The sequence below is a fragment of the Eschscholzia californica genome, unplaced genomic scaffold (assembly GCF_041429995.1).
Source record: "Eschscholzia californica isolate CP2 unplaced genomic scaffold, dmEscCali1.0.p SCAF_6, whole genome shotgun sequence".
NCBI lineage: Eukaryota > Viridiplantae > Streptophyta > Magnoliopsida > Ranunculales > Papaveraceae > Eschscholzia > Eschscholzia californica.
Genome location: NW_028238483.1, coordinates 34,677,687 through 34,705,458, shown reverse-complemented (window position 1 = coordinate 34,705,458; position 27,772 = coordinate 34,677,687). Strand labels below are relative to the sequence as shown.

Sequence of the window (27,772 nt, the reverse complement as noted above, 5' to 3'; positions counted from 1 at the left end):
ACTTTAATTGTCTAGGAAAATCATTTTTCATGAAAATAGTTCACTTTTAATTCCTTGCTCTCTTTAGGAATTAGCTTCCGTGAGAAGTCAAAAATAAAAATAAAAATAAATTAATATATTCAGATATTTGAAACCTAATGTTTATCTCCATATATGTTCAACATGACATTTTTACCCTAAAATTTAACAAAATACCATTGGGCAAATGACATTTTTGTCCTTCTTACCATATGACATGTTTGCGAAGTTATCAAAATGACATTTTGGCTTTATATAGTCAAACTTACATTTTTACATTTTTATAATATCCACTTGACATTTTATCTTTATGTTGTCAAAATGACATTCTTACCCTCGTATAATATCAAAATGATAATTTTACCCTTATGTGGTCTTAATGACATTCTTACATTTATCTTGCAAAAATGATATGTCTGTACTATTATATTAAAATGACATTTTTAGCCCTTTATATTCGTAAAATCTCTTTTTTATCCATACGTTGTCAAATTTACATTTTTATTTTGTTTTTTAATAAAAGCTTGCCATTTTTACTCTTAAATTAGCAAAGTGATACAAGGGTAAATAATTTTGACAACATAAGGGTAAAATTGTAATTTGGACAACATAAGTGTGAAAATGCAATTCTGGCAACATAACAGTAAAAATGTCATTTGGATCACATAAAGTGTAAATAAAAAATTTTAATTGAGTATTTATTCATAAAAGTTAGTTGTCAATCAAATAACAGAGTTTGTAATTCCACACAATAATAAACTACAACCAAAAGAAAGAACTCTAATTTGTATGGAAACTTTTTTATTATCATGAAATTATTTCCCTAATATCAATGAACAACATTAGTTTGAGTCCAAAAGTCAACACCACCAACTACTAGAAACTTTCGGATAAAAATCAAATGGTGAATACTGACAGTGTTGATGTCAAAATTTTTCATTTTGGTATCAGTCAGAATAGTGAAACCGTGATGTTGAATTCCCGCTTTGATGATAAGACTGCTTCGTTGAATCCCGTTTTCGTTCCTCTCGATCTGAGAAAAAAACCTACAAGGTGTTCGGAAACCTCTCTGACGCCCAAGACTTACAAATTGCAAGATGAGACCCTTTTTTGAATTTTTTTTCTTGAGACTATTTGTTCTACATGGTTGTCATAGTGGTGATATTGAAAGAGAGAACTTCTCATATTGCAGGTGTTGACCCCTTGAGTCTTCATCGTCTAAGGCAATGGTGGTGACTTGGTTGGTGCATGGACAATCCTTTGCCATTACCTGTTCTTCTTCTTCACTTTGTTTAGGTTAACTGGATAGTGAGACATCAGGTTCTAGATGTCTTTCTTTTCTTTAAGGGTTCTGCTTGGACTTCGTTCCTCTCTTGCACTTCGTTACCTATCTCTCACAGATAGATCATTCTCTTGTTCCTAGATCTTTGGTAGGGGTTGAGATGACCATTTTTCCGATTGAACTTCTTTCTTCTTCTTGACTATCTTTGAGACGGCCTTTTCTTGTTTGTCAAATTTCCTCCTCTTACCGGGTCGATATAAGCGTCTTTGCCAAAAGTATTGTAATTTCTTCTGTAATAGATGATTGCGTAATGAATGAAATTTCTTTTTTTGCTTTTTATTTACTAGCTCGGCCAATTTAACTTCTCGACTAACTATCTATCTTTCATTGATCTGCCAACCTTATAACTCTGGCACATGCTTAATGATGTCGCCTCATAAGTTCCCTTGATTAATGTTGTTGGCTTCCGATGGTGTTCTACCTTTCTCTAATGGTTTTGTACTTGATGGCGCTCGAATTTTCACTTCATCTAACTATGCCTTTTCCTCGATATTTGTTCGTCCTTTAATGACTATTTTGTGGAACGTGGTGTGTTTCCGCTCCAACTATTCAAATGTCTCTTTCTATAAATGTACGCGGTCAGATGGAAAACATGTATCTTTCCCCCATGGATTCCCATGTTATCCCAGTGGTCCTTCCTCGGTCTGATCTTTCTATTATCTTTCATGTGACCCTCGAAGGCCCGGAGTTAGTCCTTCACAATCTACATGCCGAAGTCGAAGGTGATGGGTTCAATAAATTAGTTTTTCGACTCAGCCATTTAAGGACTTTTTCTAGCATGGAATTTAAACTTTGCGCTAGTTCGGCATATCCCTTCGACCATACAGTTCGGGGGCCCCTTGATGATTCCCAGGAGGTTACCTTCAGAGTTTTGGGTTGTTTGTTGCGACTAAGGAGAATACGTGATTTATTGTACTTGTGGCGCGGGCTTTCGCTATTCTAGTCGGTCCTCCGCCGCCTCTTCCTTCGTCCTCCGATATGTAGGGTCTGTAAACTTCACATGTTGTAATTCTATAAAAATATTTTTTTTTGGTGATAGAAATCTTTTCGCAGTTAAAAGAATTGAATAGGCCGCGGCTTTGGGGAATAAAGAAAAATCTCCGGGGCATATAGACTTTGTCAAACACGATTGACTGAAGAGACACGTTTATTATTTAGTCCAAAAATTGATTTTATTTGGTTTTGCCCCTAATCTTCCTCCCTCTTCATCTCTATCTTGTCGATTCTCTCTCACTGTTCTCGTCCCCTCTCTCGGTCTCTCTATCTCGTTCTCTACTCTTCACTCTCTTTCTCCTTCTCTACTGCTCATTTTCTCTCTCTCTCTCACTTAGTTGTTGTTGATGAACAGAGAAAGAAGTAGAGCAAAAAAAAAGAGGGGAAAGGAATTAGGACTGGATACAGATTCAGATTCTTGGATGATTAAAGAATTTGTAACTGTTTAAGATTAAAAGGATCGGTTTTGGTTAAATGAAATGAAAATATTGATCAAAACAGATGAAATCGAAAGAACTCGGAGTTCTATCTTCGTTCTACTGTTCTCCAAATTAGGGCAAAAAGTGATTCTTTTTGTTCTTCAAACATCTTAAAAGGAATCTCATACTGAACTTGATTGATCATCATAGATAATCGTATCTATTGCTACTAGTGACAATAATTAGTCGAAATTCCAAATCGAAACGAAGATATTCCTAACAGTTAGATGTTGGTCGGGCACAATTTTTTTCTCCATCTCAACTTTCTCTCTCTAAAGCTTTTAGAGAAATAGATGAAGAGTTTTGATTCTCCATTCAGTCTCTGATCTCCACAGTCAATAGTAGTAGTAACTGATTCTTATGATTTCATCGAAAGTAAACCTAATCTTTGTTTATTCATGTTGATTTTAATATCACCACATTATCAAACAAAGATCAAAATGATTTCTACCTCATCTCTCATCATCCATAAATCCTTTCCTCTTTCTAATGGATGTTGAATACGGATCTTTAACCATGCCTGTACAAATTAATGGTTGAGCATTTGAAACATCAAAAACTTGATTTTAGTTTGTGGTAATTATTAGGTCAGTGAAGAAGAGAACATGAAGGTTAGGTAGCAAAGATGGAGATTAGGTAGCAAAGTATAATCAAGTGAATTTTTGGATTAAACAACAAATATGACTCCTAAATCAACTTAGTTTGACAAAGTCTTTATTCCCTTGAGATCTTTATTTATGCCCCAAAGCCCCGGCCATTGAATATTGAGTTAACTTTTGGAGACTTACTCGGTGTATTGAAAGAATTGGTTTAACATGTCCGCTTTGAGACGATTTGATTACCTTTTGTAAGCTGCTTTGACCGACTGTAAGGAGGCGGCGATGAGACAGTTGAGATCCACTGTGTTGGATTGAATCTACTTTTTCGTAGTCAGAAGATATTAGAATTTTCATTCAGGTTATCATGTATCTATGATATCTAGAAGTTATCGTTGTTCAAAGAATTCGCGATAGATTGATTATGTTTCCAAGTTGATAGATTCTTTAGGAGATGTTTCCTACTTGAAGGACTCTTGAAGCGTAAGAGCATCACAAATGCAAGACTCAAGAAAAACACTAAAAATCCTCTGAGTCTGAAAAGGGGTTCTCTAAATGGTCTATATCCTATATATTTGACCATTTAGAGATACTTTATTGGAAAACCTTCTCCAATGCAACACTCAAGAGAAACTCTAAAAACATATGTTTTGGTATAAAATTAATTGATTTGCTTATGGGACACTTAAAGATCCTTGAGAGGACGCTATAAATTTAGAGTGTCTTCTTGAGGATCTTCAAAATAAATCTTGACACATCATTTTAGAGATTCATGTTGAGTTTTGCATTGGAGGTGAATTTTAAAGAAAAATTCTAAAAAAGTCCTTTATGACACTTTAAGGTTTAGAGTTTGAGTGTTGCATTGAAGATGCTCTAAGTTTATAAAATACTTAAGATACTCACTAGATCTTTGATTAGATTAATATTTGAGATTTAGTCAGTAAGCATTATACACGCTTTTACATTTTGTTTCGGGATTGAAGTATCGGCCCCATTTACGTGGACCTTCCTAGTCCTCTCTTAAATCCAAGGCATACCTAGTCCTCACTAGATCTACTAACACCCCAGTTCTGGACTTGAGTAGCAGACCTCCTTCGGATTCGACCTCTCTGTTCACTTGATACGGGTTGACCCGCTAGATTTCTGGTCTTTTCTTGACTTATTGACCTCAACCAATTTTAGGATCATCACGAGTCCTGACACTCCTCAGGTCGAGAGGATGTTCTTTCGCCGATGGCATCCGGACTGTAATCAGGTCAACCTGTCCATGTGTAAGGTCAACGTGAAGATTTTTGGCCTCCCTTTCAACCTTTGGAATGAAGAGGTCTTCCATGATATTGGTGAAACATTTGGAGACTTTTTGATGATAGATGAAGACACAAAGTCTTTCAAGGTTCTAGCTTTCGCCTCTATTTTCATTAGGTGCGACATTACGTCTAAAATTCCGGAGAGATTGATCCTCCTGGACAGGGGGGATGTGGTGGAAGTTTTTCTTCATTGCGTGTTTTCACCGGAAACTATGGTGTCGCCGGAAAATGGTCAGAGACCCTTCGGGTCAGCTCACTCTTCCGATGTAGAAGACCGAGGTGACAGTGACACAAACCAGTACATCAGGGAGCAGTCCAAGGAGTTGACTCTTGCTGAAGAATCAAGAATCAATAGCTTAATAAGGGACCCTAGGAAAGAGAAATGGCCGATGGGGTCTGATCCTATTTCCTCTTCGGTGATAGATCAAGGTCTCATCTCGTCTGTTGACATGGTGGTTGAACCTCCGATCAACTTTTCAGTGGCAAATCAAGGTACGGAGTTAATTCAAATTTCAGAGGGGGGTGCCGAAGACTTTGGTCATAGGCCTGGAGTAAAGGATGGGGGCCCAAAGAAGACGGGCCCAGTAAAGAAAAGGTTTAAGATTTACTATCGGTCCAGGAAACGTAATAGAAAGCCCAGGAGGATTCCTAGGGCACCCTCTCTCCTAATTACGGACTTGGGTAAGGCCGTATTGGACGCATTTAAGGGCACCTCGGGCAGAGAAGTTCCAAGGATCCCCAAGGGTATTACCCTAGACAAAGAATGGACAGGTGTTTTTTCTCCCCCTATTCCAGCCGTCACCTCGGCAAGTTTGCCTTCTCATGATTTATCAGTTGCTGTGATCAATACGAGTATGGAACAGAGGATGGAGGAGTTCTTGGCAACAGGAAAGGAGTTGGGGTTTGATTTGGATCATGAAGGGGCCAAAGGAAAGATGGAGAACCTGCTTAGATTGATTGGTTCAGATCTTAAGGAGAACTATGATAAGGTCAATGAAGATTTGGTTATGTTCACTCAACCGTTAGCTACCAGAGGTCCGGGAGTCAACATTCCAGTGGGTGTGGGGGAATCAGAAGGGATCATTGAAAATTCAGATGTGTCGCCTATGGATAATGATCTCGCCTTGGTGATTCATACACCAGTTCAGAATAGGGTTTCAGTTGATGGAGTCATGACTCCAGAGCAGAGTAGTGGACAGAAGAGGGCAGGAACAACATCTAAGTTGGAAAGGGAGGCTAGAAGACTAAAGTGGACGATGAGGGAGTCAGAATCAGGAGGAAGCAGGAGGACTCGGTCGTGTTCAAGGGTGGTTACTCGTCTTGATTATGTCAATTAATTTCATTAGCTGGAACATCAGGGGTTTGGGAGCAGCAAAGAAGAAGGCTGCTGTTAGGAAGTTAAGGTTGGAGATGAAGGCGAATTTTGTGTTTCTTCAAGAAACTAAGTTAGTTAATGTTAATGATGTTCTTGTGTTTAGTCTGTGGGGTAATTGTAATGTGGCCTGGTGTGCTTTACCGGCTACTGGGTCGGCAGGGGGTGTCCTTTGTATGTGGGATCCTTCTTTTTTTGTTTGCTCCGACAGGGTCTTAGGTAGTTTTTCCATTTCTCTAAAGTTATGTAATGTTTATGACGGTTTTGAATGGATGGCTACTTCGGTTTATGGTCCATGTATTTCTTCTCTTAGGGAGATGTTTTGGAAGGAATTGGATACAATTTATGATCGGTGGAATCTTCCTTGGTGTATTGGTGGGGACTTTAATGTTACTAGGTTCGGTTCTGAGAAAAGAAATAAACACTCCATCACATCTAAGATGAAGAGATTCGATGAATGGGTAGGGAGGAATGCGCTCATTGACCTTCCGGGGAATGGGATGGCTTTCACATGGTCCAACAATCAATCGATTCCGGCGATGAGTCAGTTGGACAGATTCTTAATTAACAAAGCTTGGGAGGATCGGTTTCCATCAGTCTCTCAAATTATTTTGCCGAAGCCTTTGTCGGACCACGCTCCCATTCTTCTGAAATCTAATGTCAAAACCACAGGTAACCCTCCATTTAGACTTGAAGATATTTGGCTGCTGGATGTGGATTTCATTCCCCAGGTTAAAGTATGGTGGGAGGAGATGGACAACAATGATTCTTTTTGGGCTAAATTGAACCTATTGAAAGGGAAGGCAAAGAAATGGTCAAGAGAAAAATTCAGAAATCAGAAGGAGGATCTGGCTCGGCTTCAGGAGGGGATCCACAATTTCGACAAGTTGGAGGAAACTACTAATTTATGTGATGAAGATCTTCTACTCAGACAGAGTATGAGAGTGGAAATGGAGAAAATCCTTAATCTTCAGGAGATTAGTTTGAGACAAAAATCGAGGGTTAATTGGCTGGAGGCAGGAGACAGGAATTCAAAGTTTTTCCATGGAATCATAAATTGTAGAAAGAGGTCGAATCGGATTGCAGCTTTGAGAGTAGGCGACGAGCTTATTTTGGAGGACAGGCAGATCAAAAGTCGGGTGGTCGAGCATTTTGCGAGTATATATAAGGAGCCGGCTATGTGGAGGCCTGGTGTGGGGAGTCTAAATTTGCCGTCGATTTCGAATCTCCAAGCTGAGTCTCTGGAGGGGGATTTTACGGAGGAGGAGGTCCTTCTAGCAATCAAAGATTTGGCGAAAGATAAAGCTTCGGGGCCGGATGGTTTCTCCATCAAATTCTACGACAAATGTTGGGGTATTATTGGAAGCGACTTTATGAAGGTAATCTCGGACTTCTGGTTCTCGGGTAGCTTAGATTGGAGATTGAATCAATCATTTCTCGTGCTCATCCCCAAGAAGGATATTACAGAATCTTTGAATGACTATAGACCGATAAGCTTAGTGGGGGGTCCTTACAAGATCATTTCCAAGGTGTTGGCTAACCGTCTTAAGTCGGTTCTGGACTTCATTATATCTCCTAATCAAGGGGCCTTTATCAGTGATAGACAAATCCTTGACGGGGTTTTAATTGCTAATGAGCTACTGGACTCCAAGATGAAATCGAAGTCCTCGGGTATTATGGTTAAGGTTGACTTGGAAAAAGCTTACGACAAAATCAGTTGGGATTTCCTGTACGACATTATGACTAAGATGGGGTTCAAATACAAGTGGAGAACGTGGATTTTTAACTGTATCTCTTCGGTTTCCTTTTCGGCTTTGATAAATGGTACTACGACATCGGTGTTTATGAATTCCAGGGGGATCCGCCAAGGGGACCCACTTTCGCCTCTTTTATTTCTGCTCGTGGCTGAAGTTCTTAGCTGTATGGTTAAAAGAGGAGAACAGATTCAATGGTTCGATGGCTTCAAGGTGTCGGATAATGGTACGCCTATTACTCATCTTCAATTTGCGGACGACACCTTATTTTTCATCAAGGAAGACATCAACCAGATTCGCAAATTAAAAGACACTCTCATTTGGTTTGAAGCAGCCTCCGGTCTTAAAGTAAACTTCGGCAAAAGCCAAGTGATTGAAGTTGGCAAGGTGGAGGGTTTAGATGACTTGGCCGCGACTTTTGGTTGTGTTAAAGCATCTCTTCCTATCTCTTACTTAGGTATGCCGTTGGGTTTTTCATATAGATCCAAACACTTATGGGATCCAGTCATAGAGAAAATGGCGAGACGTCTCTCGCCTTGGAAGGCAAGACTTTTGTCAAGAGGGGGGAAATTGACTCTTATTAAGGCGGTCCTATCGGCTCTTCCTATTTATTTCTTATCTTTGTTTTCGGCTCCGGTCTCGATTTGTAATGATTTGGAAAGAAAATTCAAGGATTTCTTTTGGGATGGCGAGTTGGCCAACAAGAAAGCCCATTGGGTGGCATGGGAGATTCTTTGTAGGCCGATAGCTCAAGGGGGTTTAGGAATCAAAAGTCTGAGGAGGATGAACGATGCTCTTTTATCTAAGTGGCTATGGAGGTTCGGCAAGGAAAAGAACCACTTGTGGAGGAAAATTATTAAGGAGAAATATGGGGAAGAGGAGCTTGGGTGGATTTCGAAACCCCCCAAAAAAGCTTATGGGGTATCGGTTTGGAGGGGGATTTACAAAAGGTGGCACAAGTTCAAATCCGTATCCAAAATTAAGGTCGGGGACGGTAAGAACACGAGTTTTTGGGGCGATATTTGGGTTAAGGATACATCCCTCAAAGTAACCTATTCGAATCTTTTTGTGCTCTCTGTTTTGAAGGATGGGACTGTTAGTGATTTCTTCGATAATAACTCTAAGGTATGGAGGATGGATTTTAGGAGAGGGCTATATGATTGGGAGTTGGAGGAGGCCAATCGTTTGTTAAACGACTTAGAACCGCTTTGCCTAACTAATCTTCCGGACGCTAGGGTATGGATTTCAAACCCGGATCCGGATAAGGTAGACCTATCGGTAAGAGCAATGTTCTCGCTTTTGTCAAACCAGGAGGTGGAAAGTAAACCGGTTTTTAGAGATGTTTGGAGAAACAATATTCCCATGAGGGTGTGTTCTTATGGGCTGTGATTTGGGATAGAATTCCAACCATGGATAATTTGAGAAAACGAGGTTTCATTTCGCCTAATCGTTGCGGTTTTTGTGGGAAAGATGAAGAATCAGCCTCGCATATATTTCTCCATTGTGACATTACGAGGGACGTATGGAACTTATTCATGAGAAGCATCGGTTTCATATGGTGTATTCCCAGCTCCATTAGTGATATATTACTCGCATGGAAAGGAATTAAAGGTAGTCAACATAAGAAGGCTATTCTCAACATTATCCCTAAAGCTATCATTTGGGCAATTTGGAGTGCTAGAAACGACGGAATCTTCAGGGATAAAAACAGATCAGCAGAATTCATCTTCTTCGCGGCTAAATGTCTTATTTACCACTGGAGCAGATCGTATAAGTGGGCGAAAGTATTTTCTTTCAGCTGCATGGTTGAGGCGTGGAATGGTTTTATTCTAACGCTGTAATGTTTTGCTTATGTCGTTGTTTTGTGTTTTGGCTTCCGTCGCGGTGACCTTGCTGTGTTTTTCTTTTTTGTTTTCTTTTCTTGCTGTCGGCCTCTAAGCCGAGTGCGTTTTTGTAATCCTTTCGTTTCTCATATTAATTTAATCAACTTATTCAAAAAAAAAAAGAGTAGAAAAACTTGAATGTCTTTACTCAGAATAGTCGTGTGCGACTGATCCACAAGTGGTTATGATAATGCTTAACTAAGGGGGGGGGGGTATTGGATTGGGACTTTCGTGGACATTTGAGAGTCCGCGAAAGTCCGAGGCATTCAAATCCAGACATTTTAGAGTCCACGAAAGTCTGAGGCATTCAAATCCAGACATTTGAGAGTCTATGAAAGTCTGAGGCATTCGATTGTCTTCCAAAATGTCTCAGACTTTGGTGGACTTCATAGTTTGATGGATTTTGTGAAGGATTTGGGACAAATTTGGAAGCCAAAATGTCTTTCAAAAAACAAGAGACATTTGAAGTCCATCATGTGATCAAACAACAATAATAATATTAAAATAATAAATGTCTACCAAATGTCCACCAATGTTCACAAATATTCACCGATGTCTACGAAAGTCAAAAAATATATATTTGAAATGTTAGTATAAATATATTATTTCATGTGATTAAACAATAATAATAATATTAATATAATAAATGTCTACCGGATTCAATTGTCAACTGCTCCTATCGGAAATAGGATTGACTACTGATTCGAGCCATAGCACATGGTGTCCACAAATATTCACAGATGTCTACGAAAGTTGAAAAAAAATATATTTGAAATGTTAGTATAAATATCTTATTTCATGTGATTAAACATTAATAATAATATTAAAATAATAAATGTCTACCAAATGTCCACCAATGTCTACAAATATTCACAGATGTCTACGAAAGTCGAAAAATATATATTTGAAATGTTAGTATAAATATATTATTTCATGTGATTAAACATTAATAATAATAATATTAAAATAATAAATGTCTACCAAATGTACACCAATGTCCACAAATATTCACAGATGTCTACGAAAGTCGAAAAATATATATTTGAAATGGTAGTATAAATATATTATTTCATGTGATTAAACAATAATAACAATATTAAAATAATAAATGTCCATCTCCAAGACATTTTGTCTATGGATCAAATGTCTTGAAATTTTTATAAAGACATTTTGTCTACAAACTCAATGTCTTGAAAATGTCTATGAAGACATGTTGTCTATAAAAGTCATCCGAAATGTCTACGGAACATTTTATCTATAAAAGTCTGTGAAAGTCCCAATCCACAACCCCCCCCCCCCCCCCCCACCCCAAGTTAAATAAGAAGGTCTTAAAAATTTAGAACATACTTGAACTAAGGCTGTATGTGAATTTGGATTGTTCTTCGCATAATTAAATATTTGTGTATGTTACTTGCCAAGAATGCATCGCCGGGCTGCTTCTCCGAGGCTGTAGGCGAAGCCCGAAAGTTCTTGTTTACCGTCAAGAGGCGCCAAAAGTGCCTTAGGCTACATTTTCACAAAATAATATTGTTTATTCTTAAGCAGTTTTTTCATTGGTTGAAAGTTGAAACCCCAATTCATCTTGCAAACCATGAATATAAGTAAAAACAACAGGAAAAGCTAGATTAGAAATAGAAAATAAGTTCCAAACTGTTTTCTATTTGAAGGTACTAAAAAATTTAGTGCTTTTGGGCATTAAATTTGTCTTATCTTTCGTGATAGTGATATATCATCTAATCAAACTCAAAAGAGACAGTAATGAGTGACATAATGCTAAGATGCACATATAAATGTAAATATTTAATTTCTATAATTATTATTTTGATCCGTTGTACTTCTCTCAATATGAAATATTATTATTTTTCTTAAATCACTTCAATGAATTAATCGGTCAACGTGTTAACCTCACTTCTTGTTTTGATTGGTTGTACTTCTATGAAAATACGAATATTCTTTGTTTTTGTTTAAGAAGTTAGATCTGAATTTTGATTTAAGATCTGAGTCAACTTCGGTCACATGTTTAAGATCCGAGTCAACTTCGGTCACATTTTGAGCAGATTGATTTTTTCCGTCAATTTTCTACCGATTTTTTACTCTATTCAATATGAATTATTTTAACTCTAAATTGATGGATATGCGCCTTAGTAAGTTGTTATTTGAGTATTTATTTGTCTTTAGATATGGGAGCTTCAAATGTTTAGAAAGAAAACAGAATTATACAAATATTAGTAATTGATTATCAATGAATTGTTATAATTGCTTAAAATTATTGTTGTTCATTATAATAATAATAATTATTATTATTATTAGTACTATAATCAAGCCTCCTCACTTCAAAAATAATAAGAAAATGGAGACAATTAACCACTATGGAAAACTTCTTTTTGTCCATTTCTTTCATAAGAAAGCAACCATCCCTCCAATAATAATTGGTAAGTGGGTAGTGTTCTGATAAGCACATCGACACAACCCTAAAATTCTTGAATATTTTTCATTATATTCATGTAAAAGGAAGTATTGATTAAACATGCTTCTTAGTCTTGAGAGAATCCTCTTTGGAACCACATCACTTCCTTTGGTACTTTAGTTGACATATTAACTCAAGTGATATATATTTCATTAATGGGTTCTTGATCATTACCTAAACTTTATTTTAATAAGAAATTAGTCATAAATTCTTCTATCTAAACTTAGTTTGAGTTTCTTCTTCCATGGCCTATTATAATATATCTTGACAATTTTTGACTATTAGATTATAAAACTAAAGTTCCATCCACTTTCATAATAAATGAAAGAAGGATTTTGGATTTTGAAAAAAGAAACAATAGCTTTGGTATCAACTTATCAATCAATTGGTGTTGAATTATTGTAGAAATAAATTTTTTAAATCGATATTAAATGGACCAAATTAAATGTTGCGAATTGAGAGTACCAAACCCGAAAAGGTAAGTGTTAACCATGAAATTTTTTTTACCTAGCTCTGAACAAGTTGTAATAGTTTCTTGGGGTCGTCAACTCTGAGTTACAGTGGTTACCAAGCTTCTTTTCAACGTTAAGATTATAGATTTAAAACACAACGTCATGTCGTTTAAAGTATACTGGCAATTTCAAAAAAAATATAATAAAATGAAAATAAAAAACCTCTATTTTTTTCTTAATATTATCCTTAAAGTTCCCTAAATTATACAAAAAAAAAAAATCAAAGTGAAGCCCAAGTTAGTGTAAACATAGTAGGGTTAAATGATTTAACCTCCACTAGATATACATCTATATAAAAACCAGAGCTCCTCCCACATTTCCAAATCACTTCAATCCAACACTCTAAAGAGAGAAGAACAAGATCATCCTATAATTTCAATTCATCCATACCAAGTGTACTTTGTTTTGCTTTTCCTTTTCATTCATATTATGGTTAGTTATATATCTCCATAAACTTCTCTTATTCTTGCCATAATCCAAATTTATGTGGTTTAGAAATTAGAAAAACCTTATAAAAACCATCACTAACTTCTACAACTTCATACCAATTTTTAACCAACCTATCAAAACAACCCTTTCCCTCACTTTAGAGCTAACCTTTCTCTCTCTCTCATTTTCTAGTTGATCACATCAAAAGGGAAGAGGAAACCCCAAGTGTAAATAGGTACATGTATATGACTAAACCTATCTATAATTTGTACTTCAATTCTTCTTTTATATTCTCCTTGTTTCTAAATTTGGTTTCTTGGTTTGATATGATCAGGTTAAAATTCACCATAATGAGAATATCATTTTCAGCTTGCAAACAAGTTCAACCTCTAGTGAGCTTTCGGACGAGCCCAATTACAACGAACTCGTTCAACAGATGGTGGCGGAAAGAGAAAGTAGTGGTGGTGATGGGGGCAACCGGAACCGGAAAATCAAGACTTTCTATTGATTTAGCAAACCGGTTTCCAGCTGAAATAATAAATTCAGATAAAATTCAAGTTTACAACGGTCTAGATATCGTCACGAATAAGGTAACTGAGGAAGAAAAGTGTGGTATTCCACACCATCTGTTAGGAATAATTGATCCAGATTCTGATTTTACTGGTTCTGATTTCCGTCAGTTAGCTACCGTAGCTATTGATTCTATTTCAAAGCGGAACCGTCTCCCAATTGTCGTTGGAGGTTCTAATTCGTTTATTGAAGCTCTTGTCAACCACGAAGAACTCGAATGCCATTCAAGATATGAATATTGTTTTCTCTGGGTTGATGTTTCATTACCAGTTCTTCATTCATTTGTATCAACTAGGGTTGATAAAATGGTTCAAGCCGGATTAGTAGACGAAGTTCGAGAGATATTTGATCTGAACGCTGACTTTGGTCGAGGAATTAGACGGGCTATTGGAGTTTCAGAGTTGGACCGGTTCTTACGGGCTGAAACTATTGGTTCTGATTATCAAATACGTAATAAATTGTTCGAGAAAGGCGTAAATGAGATTAAGGTCAATAATTGTAAATTAGCATGCAAGCAATTGAAAAAGATCCAACGGTTAAGACTACTTCCAGGATGGAATATTCACCGTCTTGATGGTACAGATGCATTCGTAAAACAAGGCCGACAATCTGATGAAGCGTGGGAGAATCTAGTGGCCGGTCCTAGTTCTCTGATCGTTAGGCGTTTTCTTTATGATGATGACCATCAAAAGGCTACGGCGAAGACTAGCCCTAGGATGGTTTCAACTGAAATATCAAGGGAGGTAATGGATGCAGTAGTTGCAGCCGGCCCTCTTTAGATTTTACTCAAACCCCACAAGTATTAAGGTAATATTTCTACTTCGATTCCAAGAAGGGGCGAAATCAGAATTTCGTGTCAGATCATCTCAGTGACAATTATAACTGTTGGATAACGGGTTGTTATGATATTTCAATCTCGATCAATCAGTTGATATGACAAATATATCTGTCATATGGAGGACGACCGCTAAAAATATACCTCTCAATGTTCGTACGTGATAGTACTCAGTGGTCACACCCAGTCTACCCGATTCTTACTCTAACTCTGTCAGCACGAGTATTAAGTTCCACGTTGATTGTTTCTCTCGTATATGACATTTGCTCTACCAAGTTCGTGAGTTAGTCGATCGTCTTGTTAAGTAAATAGCATAACATCTTAATTAGTACATAAGGGTTAAGACTTGACGCCCGTTTGAATGTATTTATCTACACGGCTTGATTGTATTATTTTCTTTTCTTTTTTCAATATACAAGATTAAATGACTACAATAGACATCATAAATTATACATCAAATGACTTGGATACATCATAGGGATGAAATATGTTCATAACTGCTTTCTGAAGGCCCTCATCAACTATAAAGGCATAGAAACCACCTTAAAAGTCATTCTTAGACTAATATCCTTTTATTTATATCCCTAATAACTCGAATCAAACTTCACACCGCCGAACTACCGATCCTCGGGGTTTTCAAAAAATAATTTTAATTAGTTAAACTTTTTAATTTTATATGGACTTTCTTTAACAAATGGATCCCACACCCACCAGTTTTTTTGGATTTCATAACTAGCCTTCTATTTGCTTTGTGTACTGAGGCTCGTGGAGCCATTGTCTCGAAAAGTTGGAACCAACTAGTTTTTTTCTGCCTGGGATTTCTGTGGCTCTATAATTGTTTGTTCTATATGACCTAACACAATAACATGCAATGGAAATGAATCTATTAGTCCTACTACAAACCAAAAAGAAACATTCTCGACATTCGACAAGAAAAGAAACTAAAAACAATCTATTTGAAAACTAAAACGCTAAATGGGCCTGCTCATATGGCCGACGTTCATTGGTCGGGGCCATTTAGAAAGACAATTCCCAACCAATGAGAACTGGCAACATCAACTTTGGGTTGTAGTGAATCCCTTTTTCATTGTTCAATTGAAAAACCAAAGAAAAAAAAAGAATACGGAAACAGTTACTTGAATTACTAGGGTGGCCTATGTACTACTAACCAAAATGAAAAGCATAAGTCGAACTCAATCAGATAATACGACCCAATCATCCTCGTCGGAACTTAACTGTGTTGCTTCTTCTTTTTCGCCGTAGACGTACTTAGCCCAGAACATTTGTTCCTTCCAGATGACCAACATTTCTTCGGTTGATTTTCCTTTTGTCTGTGGGATTAAATTGTGGAAAATTATGCAACCGCCCACAGTGAAAATTGAAGTGATTAAGAATGATGCCAACTTGATGTAGTAAAAGCTCCTTAAGTAAAGCAAAGAGATGATAACAGAGAAGTAGATGTTAAAGGAAACATTTAAACTCTGAGCACTTCTTCTTATCTCTACTGGAAACATTTCATCACGGACGCGCAACCAAGCTTCGGGTGCCCTAAAATTATAATACACTACATACAAGCAGATGAGTGGAAAAACATTTGCTTGTGTATACATTAAGCAGATACCTGCAAGACCTATTCCCACCTGCACATAAACTCTTCAAGTTAGAGTCAAACAATTCAAATTCAAACTAGTCATGCGAGCCAGTTTGTGACTAGTTAAACGAGTCAGATTGAGACGAGTCCGATGTAGACATTGAGAGAAAAAAAGACAAACACAACGTAAGACCGTATTTTTATCTCAGTCTAGTGTATAGAAAAGTTACCTGTAGAATGAACAAGTCAACATAGGTGCCTACAAGCTGAGTCTTACAATCCCTTCTCTTCTTAGTTGATGGGAAAATCGTCGTAGCTAAAGTTGAAGAAGCATGAACAACACTGACTATCAATGCACAAGCAAATGGATAGTCCTTATCACTCCCTAAAGACTTAAATATCAATGGACCAAAGTACAATATGAAGTTAATCCCCATAATCTGCTGAAACAAAGCTACCATTATGGTAATGCATAAATGAGGTATATACTTCTTCTCCATGATTTTCTTCCAGTAGTCAAGTTTTCTACTCTCAAGAAACACTTTCTTGAATTCTTCTTCTATAATCTCTTTCGTGATCTGGTTTATGCCGTTCATGGAAGAGTCGACACGATAAAGAGTTATAGAAGAAACTGCAATTGCCGCAGCAAGAAAACTAGAAATTAAGAAACTAATACCCCGTCCCCAGTCGTTGTCAATCTTGTTTATACCATAGTTTGCAAGACTAGCTAGAACAACTCCAACTGCAATTATTGGTTGAAACCATTCACTAAGATTTTTGTATCTTTTTGGTAGCTTTTCAGATAAGTAGAGTGGGACTGACTGAAATATAACAAGAAAAGAAAACATGTTAGTTCATATATGCCTACATCCGTGTTTTTTATCGACATTTTTACTTGATAGTCTCATGTTGCAATGGTGGACATCTAGAGCATGGATAATAGGTGTGATGGCATCACATTGGGATGTCGGTGTGTTCTAGGTTCAACAAAACCTCACACCATGTCACATGTGGGTGGTGAGTGGTGACAAGTGATCCACAATATCGTTGTGTATTATGATAGGCGGGGGAATCATGTACTATTTTTGTTAATGTCATACATTTTAGTTAGGCTTGTGAGAGCTAATGCTAAGAACAAAACCCCAGTGCCTCATCTACTTGGGCCTAGCCTTTTAGGTATAAAAAGATAAAGGACAATAGTGAAAACAGATATATCATAGTAGAACATCAAGTGTTGCCTTCATAACATTATTGGCAAACCCTAAAATGGGGTAACCTCTGTATGTTTGTTAGTCTTCCACTTCTTTTTTTTTCCTTACATAAGTTCATAAAACAATAATAATATATAGTACTAATATGATAAGGAAGAGAAAGATACCTGAATAGTAATTCCGAAACCGATGCTCATTAAGATTTGACGGATAATAAACGTATTCGAGCCGAGATAGTGAGCATGATGTGTTTGTGATCCCATAAGAAAAATAATAAGAACATTGATGAAATTCAATGAATAAAAGACAGTACCAACTAGAACTAAAGACAACCTTCTCACAAATAATGAAACTATAGCAGCCAAACAGTAACAAGACATAGTAGCCACAGTATGCCCTCGAAAAGGAACCATAGATATCAAGCTACCAGTGTTTCCAATTTCATACCCAAACATAAGTGGAACACATATTCCCAATACCCATGTCAAAACAAGACTATTTCTTCTTCTTCTTCTCATTGTTTCTGCTTTTTGATGTTTCATCACTTGATCTTCTTTTTCTTCTTCTTTAGATGATGATGATGATGATGGTGATAATAATGGAGTAGTTTCATCAGTAGTAGTAAGAGGAAGAGGAGGACTATCTGTCTCCATAATCGATCTGGTTACTTGGTAGTCTGAATAAAGAAGTCTTGTTTTCTTATAAGGGAAGTGTTTAGGTAAGATAAGAAACCGGAAAGTGAAAAAACAAAAAAGAGTCCAAACTTATCTGAGATTCTGAAAATAGGTGTAGATCTTCTTCTTGGTAGAAAATAATAACCGTTTTAGTTAAACTTGTCCCTTTTGCCCTTCATGTGATATTCTCTAATTTTCTTCAATATTTAACCCTGTTTTCTAATTAAAATAATCGATCATTGGAAGCCATATAATTGATAAACTATAATTTGAAGAGTTATGTTATGTTTATGTCATAGTTAGTCCTATGCGGAATTCGTACTGTCAGCAACTCTAATTTGAAGAGTTATTTATGCCTTAGGCAACGCAAGAGGTGCTCCTCTATTGGTCTGTCTATGATTCTCCTTCGAGGCAAAGCATTTGTAGTTGGCATTCTCTTAAAACTACCGCTGCAAATTGCATTCTCGCGATGCGGGCATAACTTGGATGTTTTGCCTGACCGGGGTATTCTAAAATCACACCATTCAAATGGTTGCGATTGCTTATAAAAGGGTTTTTCATCCTCAATCTTTAGATCTTTCTCACACTTTCATACTGAATGCCTAAATCAAAGTGACAAAAGCAAGAGGTTGACTGGAGTAAGCTCGACACGTTTAACTCAACTCTGCCTGAAGAAAACAACAATGACACGAAAGATCATAAAACCAAAGATCCACTTTTGTTACATAAACCCTTATGTTTCAGAAGATATACATTCAACATATGTTATCCTCTCGAACGACCATACACACGTGATTACCATTAATATGCGTGTTTTACCACTGCAAGATCTCTACCGTGCATCGCATAATTCACCATACCTATGTATAACATATAAGGTTTTCCCTAGAAATGATCTCATATCATCTTCTCCAATCTCACTCTTTCAATTGTTTCCTTAAACTGCAAAAAATGTCCCACTGACTTGGGCATCAAAGTGTCTTCTCCCATTTTTGTAGGTTTTTCTTCTACTCGAGTCCACCCTGAGTACGAATAAATCTCACCAGCTGGTCGAAAGGATCGATTCATTAGAAGATATCAAAAGTACACTTTTCGATATTATCACTACTAGACTTGTCTGTTCAGTAGATAGGTGTTACACCATCGCTATCTTGTTGATAGATCCCACCTAACATTCATATCTAGTAGATTTGAACCGCCAAACATTCCTATATGTTAGATAGGTGTTATCTTACCTCCACATCCATAATTGGTAGACAGAAGTTGTCTGGCATGGGTAGTCATTAGGTTATGCAAGGCATGTAATTTGGAGATTGCCGCTACCGACGACCGACCCATGAGAGAGTACAAGCTTGTTAACGAGGCTTGTGGAGTAAAATCTTACTTAAGAACGGTAGATCACAAGGTACATTCTGAGGTCTACAGAGCAGCAACTTTTTGTTGTAAAATTTGTTACTAATTTTGTCAAGAATCCCTTCTATTATATAAAATAACTAGGGTAAACCCCGTGCCTCCAGGCACGATTAAAATCATATTTAAATATTATAAAAAGACATAAATAAGTAAATGATACAATAAAACTTTAAATCATGTCTAAATATTATAAGAAGCCAGTAAAAAAGTAAATGATACAATAAAAACTTTACTTCTTCGTAACACTTTGTGTAAAAAAAACACCATCATTAAATTGTCTAACTTATTATGCAAAGAGCGTCTGACCGGTTTGATTTTCAAATTTGATATAATTGTTTCTTTACACATCAATTCGCTAGAATTCGTGAAGTGTATTAATAACTATATTCCAACTGGTTCAATCTTGAAATTCAATATTTTTCCATACTTCCAAATATTTAGCAATCTCATAATAAAAAAAGATATGCAAAATCAAATTGTCTGACTTATTGTGTATAAAGTGTTAGGTATTTTCTTAAGTGAATTTAATCTTTGACCGCACAACATATTAGTGAAGTAGAGAGAGGAAATCACATGCCCTTGGATTCCTTGTCCAACATCAACCATAATTAAATTAACCATGATAGAGTTCGAGCAACCTATAATCCAAAATATTTTTACTAACTCATTCCACATTCATAAAACCATCTGGACAGGCCACACCATACTATAATAGCCAAATAAAAATAGAGGATAGAAAACTACAACTTTATCAATAGTTTTATTATTATATGAAACAAAACTGTCATCGCTAAAAAAAATTAACAAATCAGATACCTAAGGAACCTACAATCTCACATAAGGAACACTTTCGAAAATTATTTCATTCTGCAACAAGAGGCAAAAATTTACAATGATTGAAGAATCGATGCCCACAAGAGGCAAAAGCTAATCATCTAACTCTATAAAATCACTTTTTAGTAGATCATCAATCATAAACCCATGAGATTATTAAACATGCACATCATTCATAATCATAAGCAAATCATCTTACCATTTCTTCTGATGGTAGAAAACCCATAGATGACCATGAACCACCCTCAAATACTTGCTGGATTATAACAACATCATCTGCTTCATGGGTCATCTGGACCATTATATCTTCTTCGTCTCCGATAACTTCGAAAAATCTAAACAATGAGGATGTAGATGTAGACGACAATTAAATTTCTCTTCAACCAAACCTAATGTTATATTTTTTTCACCAAGAAACGTTTTCTCTCTAACACTTTTTATATTTTCCACAGTTTGGTTAGTTAAGTGAAAAAAAAATAATTTTCCACTGTCTCCGTTTTCCACTGTTTGGTTTGTTACCAAAAAAAAATTCATCCAGATTTCATATTTTTCATTGTTTGTTGCCCACAAACGTTGAAAAAGAATTTGTTTCGTTAGAAGTTATTCGTGGCACTAACGACCACTCTCAGAACACATTCTTTACAATATATTTCTTTCTTGGTTCCGATTTATGCAAGGTCTCTTATCAACAATGACATTACTTCTACGACCCAGATACAAATATGAGTGAATAATGATAATCATCATAGACGCAACGCGAATCATAGTTGTGGTATCAACATATGTAGTAAACATCTAAACGAAGTATAAAAGGTATATTGTAAGTTTTACTACTGTAGTAATAAACATACATCCACATTGTAGTGAATAAATACAATATATTAAAGTGATAAATAAGAAATTAATTGTCCATCTTTTTAAAAGAACTTTTCATGAACCATTCTCTGAACATCTTATTTGTAATCTATGTCTAATAAATCTCTTCAAACACCGGTTCTATCTCTCTGAAAATATTGAGTCCATGCTTTGATTGGTTAATCTTAACCCAGATAATTATTTGGGCCAAGTATGCAAACTTGATCATCAAACATTGAATCTAGAAAAAAAATACAAAACAGAAACTCATATTTTACACATAGATTTTCTAAGCATATATCTGTTCATGTTGGAATGAACTATCAAGGGCTCAAGAACCATGATACACTACTTCATTCTCTCATAGGAAATATGATCAAGCTCTCAACTTTTACCTTCTTCCTTACTTCACTGTCTAGTGATTAGCATGGATTTATGGGCATTAGTCCTCTTTAGTGCCAAATAATTAGTAGAAAAAATGTGGGTTAGTGCTTTCCATATTGAAAAAATCTTCAAGATTTGTTTTCAAAAATATTTACCCGTATGATAGAGGGGTCAAGATTTTCTCTATATTTGAGGAAAGTTGGGAAAACTATATTTCGGGGTATCTCTCACTTTCCCTACAATACGAAATTACAAATCTAACAATAGAAAAATAATATATTTAGAGAAACTCGAAGAGGGACTATAGTGGAAAATTTTAGAGACCCCTAGACAATATTCATAATTAAAAAATGATGTTTGTCCCAGTCATCGTTTTCCCTTCTGTTTTATATAATAGATTTGATTGAAGTCAGAAAGAACCGTAGTTTTTCTTGCCACCTTGTAAAATTTTCTCCATTAAAACTTTCAAGACGTGTGTAGTCTTGATTCATAACACGTAAAGATTGAGTCAATGCCGTTGATGCTTCCATTTCAAACTAAGTGAAATTTCTGTCTAAAAATTGTTGTAAAATTTGTTACTAATTTGAAATGGAAAACAGAAAAGAAAAATGATGTTGTATACTAAACTTCAAAGCTCGATTATATCGATTCTTTTAGACAGAAATTCGCCCCCTTCTGGTAAAACCACGAGTACACAAAGGGTATGGAATTTTGCCTTCAGGATACGATGAAGTCTTAACAACTATCTTGGTTCAAAGTATGCACGCCTTGACCAAAATCGAGAACACTCTGAAATATAATTGATAATGCCAAAGAACCGACTTCGAGTTTACCAAAGAATTTTGTATAATTAACACACCCAATAACATACACCTTACTGTTTTGTTTATTAAGAGAAAACCAAAACAGAGAGATAGAGAGAGAAAGTAGGAGTACGTTGGATTATCTTGTGTGTGTGGAATGGTGAGCTATTGATTTATATGGCATCAAGAGATACCATCTAATGGATATGTTATCCATTCACAAGGGATGTGTCCACAGGAAGTTTGAATTAATCCAAAAAAAAAAACAACAAAAGGCATCATACCTATTCGTTGTACTGTTGGCTCCTCCCAACATTTAAATTTTGAAAAATTCCAACATTCCCCCACCATTTTCAAGATTTGAAATATTACAAGATAACTCAACGAAAACAAAACATAAAAGACAAAATAAAACAAAACAGACAATTTTGGCATTATCGCAGAAACTTGTACATACATGATAGGTATCTTATGGATTTGAACCTTCACTTAGTGCAAACAACTCAAAGCTTTATCAGAATGCTATGGTGAACGTATCTTGAACCAAGAATCCTTTAGTGATGAAACCGGAGCCATCGCACATACTTGTTTCGGTGAATCAAAGTGTTCATACTCCGCACATTAATGGCCATGTGCAATATCCCTTTCATGAGTCTTCTTCGGAAAACGGTCTTATTTTCTTAGGAGACGGCCTGATCTCCACACTCACTTAGGTAAGTCCACTTGATGTGTTTCCGCGAGGCACCACTTAAAAATTAGGACTTATTAAGGATATATCATCCATCGTTTGTCTTGCAGAAAACCAATACTAGCTCAGAAATGGGAGAATGTAAATTGCTAGTATTCCATAATCGCGAAAGCTTTAACTTGTTGGTACCCGTTGAACTTTGCCTATCTATTTCAAGACATAAGTTGGGTTTCCGTTAAAGGCGATCAACCTTCATTCACAGACCTGAGTCCCATTTCTTTATTCTTAACCGAGACCATTACTTTAGGAAGTCCTTTAGTCAATGGGTCTGCTTAGTTTTTCTTTGTTTCTACATAGTCGACTGTAATTACTCCTCTCTTGAGTAATTGTCTCACAAATTGATGTCTGAGACTCACGTGTCTCGACTTGCCATTGTAGGTCTTATTTGCAACGTTATAAAGTGTTGCCTGGTTGTCACAATTTATCATGACTGACGGAGATGGCTTCTTCCATATGGGAATTTCTTCTAGAAGATTTCTAAGTCATTCCGCTTCCTTGCTTGCATCTGCTAATGCAATTAATTCTGACAACATAGTTGAATCAGAAATTATGGTCTGCTTCTTGGATCCCCAAGACACAGCAGCACCACCTAAAGTAAAAATCCATCCAGTGGTAGATTTTGACTTTGTCTCAATACTATTCCAACTGGCATCGCTATATCCTTCTAATATAGCGGGGTCTCCTTTAAAATGTAAACCATAATCTATGGTTCCTTTCAGGTAACTTAGCACTCTACAAATAGCTTTCCAATGCTCTGGTCCTGGATTACTCGTAAATTGACACAGTACACTGACAGCGTAGGCTATGTCAGGTCTAGTGCAGTGCATCGCATACATCAGACTACCTATAACACTAGCATACTCAAGTTGAGCTTGGGCACGACTAGTACTCTTCAGTAATGTAATACTGGGGTCCATTGGAGTTGAAGCTGGTTTATGATCAAAGTGATCATACCTTTTCAGAATTTTCTCGATGTAATGTGTTTGACTTAAAGCCAATACATTATCCTTTCTTAGTATTTTAATTCCTAAGATAACATCAGCCACCCCAAGATCCTTCATATCAAACTTTGATGATAAGAATTTCTTTGTTTCTTCAACAGAAGATAAATCAGTTCCAAAAATAAGCATATCGTCAACGTACAAACAAATAAGTACACAACTAGACTTATTTACTTTACAGTAAATACACTTATCTGCATCATTAACGACAAACCCATTTGATCGGACAATATGATCAAACTTTTCATGCCACTGCTTAAGCGCTTGCTTCAGACCATAAAGAGATTTTACCAACTTGCAAACTTTCTTTTCTTGGCCTGGAGAAATAAATCCTTCAGGTTGTTCCATATAAACTTCCTCCTCTAAGTCACCATTTAGAAATGCTGTTTTCACATCCATTTGATGAATAACTAAATGGTGAACTGAGGCAAGGGCAATCAACACACGAATTGAGGAGATACGTGCCACTGGTGCATAAGTATCAAAATAATCAATACCATGCCTCTGTTTAAAGCCTTTAGCAACTAATCTTGCTTTAAACTTATTTATGGAACCATCGGGATTTAACTTCTTCTTAAATATCCATCTACATCCTATAGGTTTAGCCCCAGGAGGTAAATCAGACAATACCCAAGTTTGGTTTGATAAGATAGAATTTATTTCATCATTTATAGCTTCTTTCCAGAAACTAGAATCTCTGGAATTCATAGCTTCAGAAAAGCTAATTGGATCATTATCAATATTCAAAACAAACTTTGTAACGTCTGTTACTTCACTTCTATCACCTTCTATGAGATAAGTGATGAAGTCAGGACCAAATGAACGTTCAGTTCTAGCCCTCTTACATCTCCTTGGTTCTAATTCAGGAGGTTCACGAGATTTTGGATTTTCATCCATATTATTCCTACTAATTACAGATTCAGAATTAGACAAATTTATAGGATCTCCTATACTGTTATCATTAGCACTACACCTCGTCAAATGCTCAAAGAATTCTACGTCTACAGATTCTATAATTTCAAAAGTGTCTAGATTTAAGAATCGATATGTCACACTATTATGCGAATAACCTATAAAAGCACACTTGTAGGCTCTAACACCTAATTTTGGTCTCTTAGGATCTGGTTTCCTAACATATGCAAGGCAGCCCCAAACTTTTAATCTACTAAAATTAGGTTTTCTTTTAAACCATAGTTCGAAGGGAGTCACATTTTTATTCTTTAAGGGAATCCTATTCAAAATATAACATGCTGATAATAGTGCTTCACCCCATAAAGATAATGGTAAGTCAGAACTAATTAACATTGCATTAACCATCTCAATCATAGTCCTATTTTTCCTCTCTGCAATTCCATTTTGCTGAGGAGTGTAAGGTGCAGTGACTTGGTGAACAATTCCATGTGTTTGGCAGAATTTAATAAATTCATTTAAATAGTATTCACCACCTCTATCAGATCTTAAAATTTTAATCTTAAGACCAAGTTGATTTTCAACTTCCGCTATAAATATTATAAATTTTTCAAAGACCTCATCTTTACTTTTCATTAGATATACATAAGTATATCTAGAACAATCGTCGATGAAAGTTACATAATATTTGTTGCCACCTCTAGTTATGTGATTTTTTAAATCACCCACATCACTATGAATAATGTCAAGCAAATTAGAATTCCTAACAATAGATTTATGGGATTTTCAAAATAATTTAGCTTGAACACAAACATGGCATTTACTAGTAGAATTAAAATCACAATTAGAAATTAAACCTAATTTTTCCATATTTCTAAGAGAACCATAATTAACATGACCTAATCTACCATGCCATAAATTATCGGAATCAACAATGTAAACCGAAGAATTATTATTTATTAGATTCAACTTAATCATTCCGTTACAAGAGTACGCCTGACCAACAAACGTGCCCCTTTTGGACAATACAAATTTATCAGACTCATACACCATCTTAAACCCCTTCTTATTAAGACGGTCTCCCGATACAAGATTTTTAGTCACATCGGGCACATGATGAACATTTTGAAGAGTTAGAGTCTTCCCAGAAGTAAAGAAGAGTTCCACAGTTCCTAATCCCATGACTTTAGAACGGATATTATTGGCTCCTTTAATATCGATTCCGTCACCGCCAACTTCGTAAGTCTTGAAAAGATTACGGTCATTACAGACATGGATAGTAGCTCCTGTGTCCAGGGACGTATTTACAGCCAGACCAAGAGGGGCCATGGCCCCCCTTGGCTGGCTGCATTTCCAATTATATTGTGCATTATATATTATGTAAAGTCCAAACTAAACAGACAGTACGAATAGTGGGGGTGGTAGCTATGCCTCTTTGGCAACATCAGGGACGTGAGTTCAAATCCGGGCTTGACCATCTTTTTATGAGATTTTTGTTATTTTGAAAATAAATGAAAAGAGTTATTTAAAATTACAAAATTTTCATAATTCCACAATGTTTTCCTCAATTCAAGTAAAACTGTAAACCCAAAATTTTCTTTGGAGTACATTTTATGAAAAGATATTTTATCGGCCCCCCTCGATTTCGAGTCCTGGTTCCGTCTCTGCCTGTGTCGTACCACCAACCACTGTCGGCATCTATTGTATTGGCTTCAGAAACTGTGGCTATAAATTTTTCTTCGACCATGTTTGCTTGCCCTTTAAGATTTTTCTTTCTTGAGCGACAATCACGAGCATAATGGTCGGGTTTGTTACAATAGTAACAAATTACCTTCTTCTTGTCCTTTGGAGTTTGTTTCTTAAACTTTTTATCCTTCCTAGGCTTTAGAGAATCTTTCTCAGATTTCTCTTCTTCAACCACATTAGCCTTAGGTTGATAATCAGTTTGGGTCTCTTTTAATTCTCGAATACGAGAATCTTCTTCAATACGAAGGTGACGTTGTAGAGAATCTAATGAATAATTTTCTTCGTCGTGCTTGAGTTTTTTCTTATAGTCGCTCCAAGATGGGGGTAGTCTAGAAATGATAACCCCACCAGAAAAGCATCCATAAGAGAAATCCCAGCGTTTTTAAGATTGCTAACAATAAGTAAAAATTCATTAACTTGAAGCATAACAGACTTATTGTTAACCATCTTAAAATCCATAAAATTACCAATTAAAATTTTTTGATTACTTGCCTCTTCAATGCGGTATTTGTTGTCCAGTGCTTCCCATAATGCTTTGGCAGAATCAATTGAACGATGAGCATTGTAGATAGAAGTAGACAGGGCATTCAGAATATGACCACGACAAAGAAAATCGTCTTCCTTTCGCTTCCTTCGTTTTTCCCGTAATTCAGAAGAGTCTTCAAGAGTCTCATCAGGAATTTTGTCAAGAACCCCTTCTATTATATAAAATAATTTGATTGAAGTCAGAAAGAACCGTAGTTTTTCTTGCCACCTTGTAAAATTTTCTCCATTAAAACTTTCAAGACGTGTGTAGTCTTGATTCATAACACGTAAAGATTGAGTCAATGCCGTTGATGCTTCCATTTCAAACTAAGTGAAATTTCTGTCTAAAAATTGTTGTAAAATTTGTTACTAATTTGAAATGGAAAACAGAAAAGAAAAATGATGTTGTATACTAAACTTCAAAGCTCGATTATATCGATTCTTTTAGACAGAAATTCGCCCCCTTCTGGTAAAACCACGAGTACACAACGGGTATGGAATTTTGCCTTCAGGATACGATG

The 27,772-nt window shown here is 36.2% G+C and overlaps 1 protein-coding gene and 1 pseudogene across 1 annotated transcript; one reads left to right on the top strand and one right to left on the bottom strand.

Moving 5' to 3' along the window:
• Window positions 1-13,502: 13,502 nt before the first annotated feature.
• LOC147534001 (adenylate isopentenyltransferase 5, chloroplastic pseudogene) lies at window positions 13,503-14,501 on the top strand (annotated as a pseudogene).
• A 923-nt stretch (window positions 14,502-15,424) lies between these two features.
• Window positions 15,425-19,056, bottom strand: LOC147534000 (sugar transport protein MST6-like). Its single transcript, XM_086646954.1, has 3 exons — window positions 17,527-19,056; window positions 16,379-16,969; window positions 15,425-16,197 (listed from the first exon to the last, which is right to left on the bottom strand). Exons 1-3 carry the CDS (start codon window positions 18,010-18,012, stop codon window positions 15,751-15,753), a joined length of 1,524 nt encoding a protein of 507 aa, XP_086503080.1. The 5' UTR covers window positions 18,013-19,056; the 3' UTR covers window positions 15,425-15,750.
• Window positions 19,057-27,772: the final 8,716 nt, after the last annotated feature.

Coding starts and splice junctions, on each gene's coding strand:
- LOC147534000 (XM_086646954.1), bottom strand. CDS start 18,012: ATGGAGACAGATAGTCCTCCTCTTCCTCTTACTACTACTGATGAAACT. Junction 16,970..17,526: donor GTTTCGGAATTACTATTCAG/GTATCTTTCTCT, acceptor GTTATATTTCAG/TCAGTCCCACTCTACTTATC. Junction 16,198..16,378: donor TTGACTTGTTCATTCTACAG/GTAACTTTTCTA, acceptor GTTTATGTGCAG/GTGGGAATAGGTCTTGCAGG.